Below are 13,794 nucleotides of genomic sequence, written 5' to 3'. Positions count from 1 at the left end.
GCTCCTTAACACTCAGACCTACACAAAATCAGGGCTAAAAGGATAAGAGGGCACAACCCTTTTTATTATTGTTATTAATACTTTTATTATCATGTGTCTGTGGGTGTGAGCACATGAGTGCAGGTGCCCACAGAGTCTTGAAGAGGATGTCAGAGCCCTTGGAGATGGAGTTATAGACAGCTGTGAGCCACCTGATGTGGATGATAGGAACAAGGCCAGTCTGGTCTGCATGACAGGTTCCAGGCCTACAAAGCTATAGAGTGAGAGACCCTGTCTCTTTGTTGTTGTTTGACTGTTTGAGACAGGGTCATTCTGTGTGCTGGGATTAAAGGCATGCTCCACCATGCCCTGGGAGTGTCTGTTCCAAAAGCATACAAATAATTGGAAGAGAGAAAAACCACCTGGGAATGGAAGGGACCCAGAATGGTCCAAACAGTTTTTAAAAGAGAACAAAGTTGGAGAAGTGCTTTAATTTTTTTTGTTGTTGAGACAGGGTTTCTCTGTGTAGCCCTGACTATTCTGGCATTAGCTCTCTATACCAGGGTGCACTCACAAAGATCTCCCAGCCTCTGCCTCCCGAGTGCTGGGACTAAAGATACCCACCACCACCACCTGGCTTAAACTTTAAGCTTACTTCAAAAGAACAATGAAGACCATCAGACAAATTTAAGGATGGACATGTAGCTCTGTGGACTAGGCTGAGGAATAACTCTTATGTTTATAGGCCCGTGGTTTTTATTGTTGTTTTTAGATAAGGTTTAGTTCTGTAAGCTCCAAACTTCCAGTAAATCTCTTGCCTCAGCCTACCAAATACTAGCAGTGCTAGGTGACATAAGCCACCAAGCCCGGCTCTAGTCCATTACTTATTGACAAAGTACCTAGGCATTTTAATGGAGGAAAGAACAGTCCTCTGCAAATGTTGACTAGACAATGCATATTCACAGGAAAAGACTGAACCTGGACCCCAGCCTCATGGACAGACACAGCCAGTTGAAGGCAGGTGTGGGCGTGATGCTTATCTAACCCTCAGGAAGCAGGGGTGGGTGGATCTCTGTGAGTTCAAAAAGAGATGAGAGAGAGAGAGAGAGAGAGAGAGAGAATGTAATTTAAAAATATGAAGACTGGGAGGAAAACATCTGATGTTGGTCTCTGGTTTTGATATATATACATACATACACACATACATACAAACATACATGCATGCATGTATATAAACATGCACACATATAAACATATGCATACAAACATACATGCATATATATGTATATATACATATACATACATATATATATATATACAAACATACATACGTACACACACACACACACACACACACACCCCTCACTCAGGGAGTCATTCTCTGCTACTTGGAGAGTTGGAACCCAGCCTAGAAGTAGGATGATCTTTGTGAGCTGGAGGCCAGACTGGTCTACATAGAAAATTCCAAAACAGCCAAAACTACGTAGTGAGACCCTGTTTCAAAACAAACAAAACCCCTTTCCATTATTGCCTGTAGATTTTTGCTACCCCACCTATGCTCTGGGAATGGGCTGAGCTACAAGCCCCTGCCCAGCTTCCCTTGAGTCCATGGATAAAACACACACACACACACACACACTCACACACACAGTTGTTCATTTCAACTTGCCACCTTGGCACAATTGCTGGACACTACTATGTCCCACCTGGAAAAGCATGTCCTTATCATTACTCTTAACTCCGTACTCCCCACCTGCCTTAAACTTTAGTGGCTAGTCCCATATAGCCCATGCTAGATGCCCCTGACCACCTGCCTGTAGGAGTGGCCTGTGTGGCCACTCTGTTTGGAGATCTCCCATGGCTCATCAACTCCTCTCCATCAAAAGCATGACAAAACTCTCCCTCTTCTTCCTTGCATATCCCTTCTTCTCCAGGGACCTGGAAGTCCCACCTGTGCCTTCTGCCCAGCAGTTGACCCATGACTTGCTTTCTTGTGAGATCAAGAACCAATTGGGGGACAGGACCTTAGCATCAGCACTACCCCTACATCCCGTTTCTCCAAGAGAAAACTGTACACACAATTTTGAAAGATAGCCGTAAGGGGAGATGTGAGAGGATGCACACCCATAATATCAACCTGTGGGAAAGGGAGGATTAAGACTTAAAGGCCAGCCTTAGCTGCTGTGAGCTCGAGACTAGTCTGGGCTGCTTGAGATGCTGTCACAAGAAAACAAAATAAATAAGATGGCTCTTGGAGCTTTGCTGTTCTTGGATGAAGTTTCAGGATCTTGGCCTGGACTTTGAAATCAAGGTTAACAGGCTTCTTTTCCCCGGCTATGAAAACAGGAGAGGGGAAGAGTACACCAGGGGGAGCTGTGCAAAGCATGAGGTCTGGGTAGGAAGATTTGAATGTTTCATAATTTGTTCACTAATTCCTTTTAGGTTTGCTTTGGTGCTCACAAGTTGGTTGGATATATTGTCTGGCTGTTTGTTGTACAAATAGAGCCTCTGTATCTTAAAAATGCATATTAATTTTTTTTCTTTTAAGAATCAAGAAGTGCAGAAATTACTATGACATCCTGGGTGTTTCTCACAATGCCAGCGATGAAGAGCTTAAGAAAGCGTACAAGAAGCTTGCCCTGAAGTTTCACCCCGACAAGAACTGTGCTCCTGGAGCAACAGACGCCTTCAAAGGTTTGACCTTGAGCCACGCCCATCTGCCCTTGTAATGTCGGTGGTGGCAAATGTGTTTGTTTTTAACTTTTTAAATTATATTTATTTATCTTAGTAGTGGGCATGTGCATGAAGGTCTAAGAACAGTCTTTGAAAGTCAGTTTTCTTCCTCCACTCTGTGGGTCTCGGGACTCGAACCCAGAGTCATCAGACCTAGCAGCTAAGACCTGCTACCTTCTGAGCCATCTTGCAGGTCCAGGAGCAAACTGTTTTTAGTCTTCCCTGCAGATGGCTTCTTAGGTCATGAGCACTTTTCCTTGACATATGACTTTTGCTTTGTTTTGTTTGAGACAGAATCTTACTATTCATGTATCCTTGTCTGGACAATTCTGCTTCTGCCTTGCAAATGATGGAAATACAGATGTGCACCACCAAGCCTGGATTTTTAAACGTGTGTGTGTGTGTGTGTGTGTGTGTGTGTGTTTATGTGCATGTCCACACATATTTAGAGGCCAGAAGATAGACTCCAGTGCTTTTTCTCATATGCCATCCACTGGCTTCAAGTAGGTTTTGGCTGGTTATCAAACCCCACCGCATCTGCATTACCAGGCTCGGTTATAAGCTTGTGCCTCCATAGGGCCTGGCCCAGGTCATCATGCTTGCAAGGATATCACTTCACACTCTTTCTTTCTCCCTGACTCCCTCCACCTCTCTTGCTTTTTTGAGACAGGGTCTCACTATATTGCTCTGTCTGTAATTCAACAACTGAGCTTATCCTCAACTAGCTTACAAATAAACGAGACTCAGACTATGGCCATTTTATTTGTCTTTGACCATTACTGGAGGTAACCCCTAATCCACTCTTCTAACTGCTGGCCTGGCTACCTCTCCAGCGGGGAGATCCCAGATACGTGCTGTTTCTCCTGGTCATGTGCTCACAATCCATCTCCACTCGTGGCAGCTTTCTCCTCTCCTCTCATTCATCTTCCTCTCATTCTTCGTGGTCCCTCTCCCTCACCTTCTCCTTTTCCCTCCCCTCCCTCCCTCCCTCTCTCTATCATATCTCCATCCCCCACCCCACCTACTTCTAATCTCTCTAGTAATTGGTTTTAGCCAATCTTTTAAAAAAAAAAAAAGATTTATTTATTTTATGTATGTGGGTATACTGTTGCTGTCTTCAGACACACCAGAAGAGGGCATCAGATCGTATTACAGATGGTTGTGAGCCACCATGTGGTTGCTGGGATTTGAACTCTGGACCTTCAGAAGAGCAGTCGGGTGCTCTTACCCATTGAGCCATCTCACCAGCCCCCCCAGTCAGAGCTCTTAACCGCTGAGCCATTGCTCTAGCCCCAAGAGCCAATCTTATTTAACCAATAGTTTTAAATTTAAGGAACAAGCATTACACAACAAAAGCTTGTAAACGTGAGAATTCACTCATAGACCTAGATATCTAGTATGGAATTGAGCATTACAATACGTAGCAACAGACCAAACCCAACAGATCTTGCGCTCTCTCTTTTTTTTATATTAATGAAAAGGCTTTTTCTCTTATAATAATAAACAGTATATAGTAGGAACAATTATGAAATTATTATGAAAATTATTAGGTAAGAGTTACATTAAAAAATCTAGTCTGGGCCTGGAGAGATGGCTCAGTGGTTAAGAGCACCGACTGCTCTTCCAAAGATTCTGCGTTCAAATCCCAGCAACCACATGGTGACTCACAACCATCTGTAATGAGATCTGACGCCCTCTTCTGGTGCATCTGAAGACAGCTACAGTGTGCTTAGATATAATAATAAATAAATCTTTAAAAATAACAATTAAAAAAAATCTAGTCTGGCTGGGCAGTGGTGGCACATGACTTTAATCCCAGCACTTGGGAGGCAGAGACAGGCGGATTTCTGAGTTCAAGGCCAGCCTGGTTTACAGAGTGAGTTCCAGGACAGCCAGAGTTATACAGAGAAATCCTGTCTCAAAAAACCAAAAAATCCAGTCTGTTCATGTCTGGCAACTCAGGAGCAAATATTCTATTATCTATCCTGTCCTGGTTACTTTAGAATTCTATATCTAAATCAATTTCTATTATACCTTGAATTACCATCCTAAAATTACCTTCTTTTTAAGTCCTAAACAACTTAAGCTTATAGTAAGACTGGGACTATTGAGTCTTCAACCCATCAGAGCCCTGAGAAGGAATTAAATATTACCTAAGTGCAGAAAGCACAAGGACACAGCTTCCAAAAATGATAGCAATGACAGACAGCTGGCCACTGGACGGTCCCCAGTGTCCCCTGTTAGGCCAAGAAGATCTGACAGACAGACCTTTTGTGAGGCAGGAATTATGAAGGACTTGCTTGCCTTTCCCTGTCTGGACAGAGCTTGGCAGTCACCTTGCCTGTATCTGTTTGTCTTTTCTGGACAGTATCCTGTCTGTAGATGAAGTTAGGCTATTTTCTTTGTCCAGTGGCTAGCTTGCTACGATTGAAGCAACTCCATATGGAGTTACTGATACCCATCATCTTCTCCCAAGCAGGATGGGGCGCTGTCAGGAGCGGACATGTCTCAATATCATAGCAGCCTTATATTAGTAAAATCACCCTTAAGTGCCATAGTCTGTGAATCTTTGAGCTTTTTGAAGACCATCGATCTATAGCATATCTGAACAAGCTAACACTGCCTGTCTCCAGCTACCTATTATCTGTTCAACCCAGGATTTATAGTTTTGTAATAATTCAGACTAGAATCTGACAAGGCCATGCGTTTGATGGACTGTTTTGTTTTTTGTTTTTTAAAATTTATGTATTTATTATGTATATGAGTACAGTGCAGCTGTTTTCAGACACACACTAGAAGAGAGAATCAGATCCTGTTGGAGATGGTTGTGAGCCACAATGTGGTTGCTGGGATTTGAACTCAGGACCTTCAGAAGAGCAGTCAGTGCTCTTAACTGCTGAGCCATCTCTCCAGTCCTTATACCTTGTATTTTAAAATGAGATTCATAGGCATAATGACTATCTAAATGTTGAAATATACATATATTATGTTGTAACAAAATTAATCTTAAATTTTATATCAATAAAAAAGATGTATACCAATGAAAACCTTAAACCTGTTTTAGTATACAAAATTCTGTACCAATGTAACAAAATATAACCTTCTTTTTGTATCAATATACAAAATTCCAACCAGTGTAAGATTATAGCTATAAAATGTATTTTGGCTTAAGAGTAGATTTAATTGTCTACCTCTGATTGTCTAATTTCTTATAATATTTTTTTTTGTTTTGTTTTGTTTTTCGAGATAGGGTTTCTCTGTATAGCCCTGGCTGTCCTGGAGCTCACTTTGTAGACCAGGCTGGCCTCGAACTCAGAAATCCGCCTGCCTCTGCCTCCTGAGTGCTGGGATTAAAGGTGTGCGCCCATGCCCGGCTCTTATAATATTTTTATAGTCTCCTCTTTTCTACCCCCTTTCCCTTACTTCAAGAAGAAAGAAGGATAGAAAAAAGGAAAGGATATAGAATAGAAATTCCTGAGTCTACATTCCCCATTTTGTTTCCTCCCCACTCAAGACTATAATTATCAATAATCATCCCCTAAATTAGCAACATATCTATTATTAGATATTATTAGGTTATAAAATAACTATTAACTATTAACTATTATTAGGTTATAAAATAACCAAAATCATTCACCCCAACTTGAGGGTCTGGGGTGATGACGGCTTTATTTTAATTTCTTCCTGCTGAACTGGGGCAAAGAATTCCTTTTGTGGGGGGCAAGAAAATTAAAAAATGGTTAGTCTTAATAAAGCTAGCAGAAGCATTTGTTTTCCAGTCTCTGTAAGCTGAGATAGTGTAGGCTTAAGTGAAGTCCCAATTGGAACAGTCTGAAAGGCTGAACCAAGTGTGCTAGCTGTTTTGAAAATGTTTCGGAACCGAGTCCTTACAGGAAACAGCTTGCATGCAGTTGAGGTAGAATCGAGCAGGGAGCTGGTATAGCAGGTCTCAGTATCTCAGCATCCCCAAGGGTGAATTCTGTCAGGACTGCCGTCTTGGTCTCCCATTCTGCAATATACAAACCTCACAAGCATTATGTAGTTCTATAAAGACATTTGTGTGGGATGTGCAGCGTGCACAGAGCAGTTATGGATGATTTCCTATGCTTTGTTTGTGCAGGTGAAAGACAACTGTCTTTCCTCCGAAGTTTGTCTGATGATATAGTCAAACCGCAATATAAATCTCCATTCAGGGCTGGAGAGATGGCTCAGCGGGCAAGAGCACTGACTGCTCTTCCAAAAGTCCTGAGTTCAAATCCCAGCAATCACATGGTGGCTCACAACCACCCATAATGAGATCTGATGCCCTCTTCTGGTGCATCTGAAGACAGCTACAGTGTACTTACATAAAAATAAATAAATCTTTAAAAAAAAAAAGACATCTTTAAAATAAACAGGCTAGCTTAGTTCAGCTGTTTTGTTTTTTGCTTGTTTGTTTTTGATTTTTGTTTTTTTTACTCCCATATTCCAGTGTCTCTTTACAGCTGTAGGTTTTTACTCGCTAGCATTCATAAAATCTAAAGTTAATAAAGCATTATGCAATCCATCTCTGGGGGGGGTCTTTGTAGTCCTTTTTGCTTGCTGAGCATCTTTTAAAAATACAATTGGATCTATATGATTGTTGGTCCTGTAGGATTGTGTGGTATACCTGTAATGTGTTTTATATCATAATATGTAAAAAAATATTTCATTTTATTACAGACATATGCAAGAACATTGTCATAATTTGTCTATGTATTCTCCTAGTGGACATAATTTCTAACAAACGTGTAATGACAGAGTCAGTGTTTTCAGAAGTTAGTGCAGTTGCCCATTGAAATCCTGAATATGTGTCTATAGTATAGTGCATACATTTCAGTTTACTAAACTCTGTAAAATGAAACATAGGCATTTGCCAAACTTCATTTCCTTGGGTGCCTTTAGGATTTCTCCCTGCAGGTAATAGAGTTTGATTATATACAGAATAAATAGGAATGTCTTTGCAATTTGTTCTGCTTATTGCCAAGTGATAGAAATTTCCTTTTTTAAACCTTTGCTGTTAGCATGTGGTTTTTATGAAATTCTGAAGCCTCTAGCATACTTCCTATCATAGCTAATCAATTTCATCATTGCCTTGTGCTAGAGGGCCTGGTAGACCCATATGAGATCTGAGATATACATACACACACACACACACACACACACACACACACACACACATATATATATATGTATATATATATATATATATATTTCTATTTCTGATCATTTGTTGTAGTTGAATAATCAGTGAAGTTAATTCAGAATCATCGTGAATAAGTTCAGCAGTTTCTGTATGCAAAACAACTTTCTGCATATTGAGAGTCAGTTACTATATTAAGAGATTGTTGAAAATCTAATAACATGGAAAGAATTGCATGTAACTCTGATTTTTTAACTGAATTATAAGGATTCTCATTTACTATGTTTTCTAACTTATATTCTGCCTTTCCTGATGTATTTGCATCAGTAAAAATGTAGGGGCTCCAGAAATTGTTCCCCCAAGCCAGGCGTGGTGGTGCACACCTTTAATCCCAACACTCGGGAGGCAGAGGCAGGTGGATTTCTGAGTTTGAGGCCAGCCTGGTCTACAGAGTGAGTTCCAGGACAGCCAGGTCTACACAGAGAAACCCTGTCTCGAAAAACCAAAAAAAAAAAAAAAAAAGAAAAAGAAAAAGAAAGAAAGAAAAGGAGAAACCGAAATTGGCCCCCTTTATTATACAAGGGAGAATCCAATTAGTTCTTTTTACAAACCAAAGTTGCTTGCCTCTGGGGTATTTATTGTTAATTTCTCCAAAATATTACAGCAAGCTCTTTGCCAATATTTATTTTCTGCCATAACAAGACAATCCCAACATTAGTAAAAGGCACCACAATTTCAGATGGATCTATTTCAGCTAGTTGATAAAGTATCATTTTTTCCTTTTAGAATCAGTTCAGAGACCTTTTCAATATAGGCCTTTAATTTTTTTACTCTGTACATGTGCTAAAAATAACTGTCCTAAGATATAATCTTCCCTCTGCATAAGAATTCCATGGGAGAATGAGTAGAGGTCAAGATAACAAAATATAAGCCATCTTTGGGCTAATGAGCTCTATGTGGGCAATTTGTAAGTTTTTTTCTATCAGCCAATTCCTTTTCAGTTTCAGCTGATAGTCTTCTTGGACTAATTAGTTCTTTATCACCTTGCAGGGTTTGAAGTAAATTATTCAGCTCTTGAGTGGTCAAATCAATTGTAGGCCGAAGCCAGTTAATATCTCCCAGTAATTTTTGAAACTCATTAAGAGTATTTAGCTGGTCTCTCCTGATTTGAACCTTTTTTTTTTTTTTAAAGAATTATTTATTATATATAAGTACACTGTAGCAGTCTTCAGGCACACCAGAAGAGGGCGTCAGATCTCATTATGTGTGGTTGTGAGCCACCCTGTGGTTGCTGGGATTTGAACTCAGGGCCTTTGGAAGAGCAGTCAGTGCTCTTACCCACTGAGCCACATCTCTTCAGCCCCTGATTTGTACCTTTTGTGGTCTGATTTCTTGCTGATTTATCCTAGGTAATCAACAAAATCTCCTCTGTATTTCTTTTCAAGAGTAATTAATTAGTAATCCCCAATAAGGCAAATTTTTTTTGCTTCATCAAATGTTTGTTCTAAGGTATCTCTATTTGAATTAGTCAGCAAGATATCATCCATATAATGGTGAATTATGGATTGAGGAAATTGCTTACAAATTATTTCCAATAGCTGTTGGTATAAGGTAGTAAGTATTATTCAACAGTCCTGTGGCAGGACTTTCCATTGGTGCCTTTTGGTTGGCATTGAATGGTTAAATGTGGGCACCTGAAGGGAAATCTTTCTTTATGTTGTTCTTGTAAAGGGGTTGGGAAAAAGCAATCCTTTAGCTCGATCACTGTGATAGGCCATTCCTTAGGTAATGAGGAAGTTAATGAAATCCCAGGCTGTAAATAGCCCATTGGTTGAATAATTTTATTGATTGCTCTCAGATCTGTCAGTATCCTCCATTTGCCAGATTTCTTTTTAATAACAAATACAGGAGAGTTCCAAGGGCTGATGGATTCTTCTATGTGCTCTGGTTTGTCCTTTCTCTTAGGTCATTGCTCAGTCCAAACAGGTGGTTTGATCAGTCAACCACCTTAGTGTAAGGCTATTGGTGTTTCATCAGCAGTGGCTCCCTCAATCAAGATTCTGTCTCTGGATATAGCCTGGACAGTCTACAACTGTCCCTGATAACATCCTTTTAACTTTTTTTGTTTTTTGTTTTTTTTTCCCGAGACAGGGTTTCTCTATATAGCCCTGGCTGTCCTGGAACTCACTTTGTAGCCCAGGCTGGCCTCAAACTCAGAAATTCTCCTGCCTCTGCTTCCCGAGTGCTGGGATTAAAGGCATGCGCCACCACGCCCTGCTTAATTTTTTATCAGAGCTACCTCTCTATCACCTATCTCTGACTTTGGAGGAATGCTAATCTCCATTGTTGGAATAGATTTCGTCCCCTTAAGTTCATGGCTATCTGCTGCATGTGGTCCCTATTTGACCCTTCTGGTCATTTAATCCATTGAAGACTTTGTTGTACCTGAGACAATGTCCCGATCCCTAGGAGCCGAGTAGATACCCTTTGAAGAGGCCAAGCTGGATTCCAGGCACCCTGTGATGTAAAGGTTACATCTGCACCAGTATCCTCAAATCCTTCCATCTCAATTCCATCTGACTGTGATTTTTAACTTTGGTCTCTTATCATTGATAGCAGTCTGCAAAAGAACCTGTTTTTCTGTATCCTTAGAATCTCTTGTTTGGGTTTAAGTTTTAAGCAGCTCTGTTTGTCCTATCAGACTTTGAATTTTTAAATTGTTTTTCAGAAATATCTTTCCTTGGTGAATAGGAAATGAACAGCTCGTGTTGGTTTTTGTCAGTCCTTGAGCAAAGCCCCTTAGTTTTCTGAAATTGAGGAAATGCCTTGTATGTCTTTGGATGAGCTACATTCAGGAGCCATATTCTTTCCACATCTTCCACATCTCATAGGAAAATTTCTCCCAGAGTTATTACCACTGTAGAAGGATTTATCCGTAGGAATTGTTTGGTTCCCGTTGCTTAGGGAATGACTGGATCTTTAAGAGCCACAGCAATGGGGATCTAGTTTTTCTTTCCTGTAATTGTTTGTCCAAACTCCAATTGGACTGTGAGCATTTGCTTCCATGTCCGCAGTCCTTTTAATCAATTCATAAAGGGGGTAGATCTTGCTCCTAATGGTCTAATCGCCTTTTTTGCATTCATCATTAGTGGGTTTTTGTTTTGTCTTGTTTATTTGTTTTTGTTTTTTTTCAAGACAGGGTTTCTCTGTATAGCCCTGGCTGCCCTGGAACTCTGTAGTCCCGGCTGGCTTCCAATTCAGAAATCTGCCTGCCTCTGCCTCCTTAAAGGTGTGTACTGCCTGGCTAAAGATTCAATTAAGATTTCTCTAGCATGTGGATCTGATATTGCTGTATTTACAGCTATGGTTAGTCTTTGTAAAAAGTCTGTGCAAGGTTTTGAACCCTGGGTTATCTTCAGTTCATCCTTGTTCAACCTTGTACCAAGCATTTTTGGAATTGGTTCTCCTACCATGTGGGTTCCAAGGATTGAGCTCAGGTCTTCAGGCCAAGTGGCAAATGCCTTTACCCACTGAGCCAGCTTGTGGGTACCTGAGAAATTTTTAAGTTATTCTTGAGGCTAGAGAGATAGCTCAGTGGTTAAGAGCACTGGCTATTCTTGCAGAGGACCAAGGTTCAATTCCCAGAACCCAAACAGTGGCTCGCAATTGCCTGTAACTCCAGCTCCAGGAGATTCCGCGCCCTCTTCAGGCCTCTGTGGACACTGCATGCATGTGGTACATATATGTACATTCAGGCAAAATGCCCATACACATAAAAGGAAATAAACTTTTTGTTTATTTGAGGAAATGTCACTCTGTGTAGCTCTGGCTGACCTGGGACTCACTATATAGACCAATCTGGCCTTTAATTCACAGAGACCTGCTTGTCTGCTGGGATTAAGGTATGTGCTACCATGCCCAGCTAAAAATAAATCTTAGAAGAAGTCCCTATATATCGCGAAGACAGTTTTTCTGTTGTGGCTCTAGTTCCTAAAGCATCACTAAGGGACCATGTGGTTAACCCATGTTCTCTTATATTTTTGGTTGTGAGCCCAGCCTTTAGTGGCTGAGCCATCCTTCCAGCCTCCATGTTCTCTATATTCATATGGAAGTCTTCTCACAAACCAATGAGAGCCTTTTGTTTTCATCAAAGCAGAAGGAGTTTTGACGATTATTATATTTAGGAGATTGGTTTTTACTTCAACTTAATAGCACTGTGAACTGTTTCAGTAAACTGCTGCTCTTAAGTGAAATAATAACACTGATGTGTGTATGTGTGTGTGTGTGCGTGTGTATCAGATCTTGAGGATCATATGGTAAGCATGCTCCTGAACTCTGAGCCATAGCTCCATCCCCTAGAACAGATTTAAAAAAATTTTTTCATTTATGCCTCTGCATGTGCTTATTTGTTTGTGTGTTCACTCTGTGAGTGCAGGTGTCCAGAGAGGCCAGAATAGAGTATCAAGAAACTAGAGTTACAGGCAGTTGTGAGTCACCCATTATGCTGTTAAGAACTGAACCTTAGTTTTGTATAAGAGCAGTAAGTGCTCTTAACCTCTGAGCCATCTCTCCAGCCTCACAAGTCCCAACATGTCTACATTATTGGCAGCATGAGCTAGGGACAGTGTCTCAACTTCAGTGCACCTGAGAGGTGTCAAGAACTCTTAGGGGTTAACGCTCACTTCAATAGAGTTCGAAGTTGTTGGATTCTAGTATTGTTCTTAGTTTATCAAGACTATGAACAAGCCGGGCGTGGTGGCGAACACCTTTAATCCCAACACTTGGGAGGCAAAGGCTGGCAGATTTCTGAGTTGGAGGCCAGCCTGGTCTACAGAGTGAATTCCAGGACAGCCAGGGCTCCACAGAGAAACCCTGTCTCGAAAAACCAAAAAGAAAATTTAAAAAAGACTATGAAGATCTCTGGGGGCAAATCCTTTGGGGGAAGTTCGTAGGCCTAAGTACCTCTGTTTGTCACCCTGTGAGGCTGTCTAGTACCACCTCTGGGCGTCTTGCTGCTGCTGTGGTCACCCTTGGCAATAGCCAAGGATGTGCTGATGTTGTTTCTTGTTGGTTGCAGCAATAGGAAATGCCTTTGCAGTCCTGAGCAATCCCGACAAGAGACTCCGCTATGATGAATATGGAGATGAGCAGGTGACTTTCACTGTCCCTCGAGCCAGATCTTATCATTATTACAGAGACTTTGAAGCTGACATCTCTCCAGAAGAATTATTTAATGTGTTCTTCGGAGGACATTTCCCTTCAGGTTGGTTTTTTTGTTTGTTTGTTTGTTTGTTTTTGTAAAGCTTTGCCTGCATGTATGTCTGTGCACCTTATACATGGCTGGTGACAGAGGAGGTCACAGGAGGGTCCTGGAACTGGAGTTACATCTCTGAGTGGCTGTGGGTGCTGGGTCCTCTGGGAAAGCAGCCAATGCTCTTGGCCACTGAGCCATCTCTCCAGCCTGAGGTTAGTGTCTTAAAGTGAAGATTCTTTAGCCAGGCGTGGTGGTGCACACCTTTAATCCCAGCACTCGGGAGGCAGAGGCAGGTGAATTTCTGAGTTTGAGGCCAGCCTGGTCTACAGAGTGAGTTCCAGGACAGAAACCCCGTCTAGAAAAACCAAAAAAAAAAAAAAAAGGATTCTTTATACCGTTTATTTATGGATCTCAGCAGACTCTAGTTTGAAGGACATTGGTGCTGGAGAAACAGCAAGGATTTGAAGTGGGCTGCAGGGAGTTGGAGGAGTCTCTAGCCTCCAGCTGTGCATAAAGTCGGCTGTATCATACATTTCTCTCACCATAGTCACCCACCTGAGAAAATGGCGGTGGTATTTCAGGGTTGCTTTGAAATATATATCTTTTATATTACATGTATATTGTTGCAGGACTATACATTGAACCCAAGGCTTACAAATTCTAGGAA

At 41.1% G+C, this 13,794-nt stretch overlaps 1 protein-coding gene across 4 annotated transcripts in view; it reads left to right on the top strand.

Moving 5' to 3' along the window:
* Dnajc18 (DnaJ heat shock protein family (Hsp40) member C18) overlaps positions 1-13,794 on the top strand; it is a 36,129-nt gene that overhangs the window by 8,935 nt on the left and 13,400 nt on the right. For all 4 annotated transcript variants that reach the window (XM_021150540.3, XM_029472129.2, XM_021150539.3 and 1 more), the window contains 2 exons: positions 2,528-2,673; positions 12,951-13,136. In XM_021150540.3, coding sequence (XP_021006199.1) covers positions 2,528-2,673; positions 12,951-13,136 — 332 coding nt within the window. The remainder of the gene's footprint in view (positions 1-2,527; positions 2,674-12,950; positions 13,137-13,794) is intronic.

This window comes from Mus caroli, unplaced genomic scaffold (assembly GCF_978045245.1).
Source record: "Mus caroli unplaced genomic scaffold, Mus_caroli_1 scaffold_19, whole genome shotgun sequence".
In the NCBI taxonomy this organism is placed as follows: Eukaryota; Metazoa; Chordata; class Mammalia; order Rodentia; family Muridae; genus Mus; species Mus caroli.
Note: the sequence above shows the minus strand (reverse complement) of the source record. Positions and strands in the feature narration are given on the sequence as shown.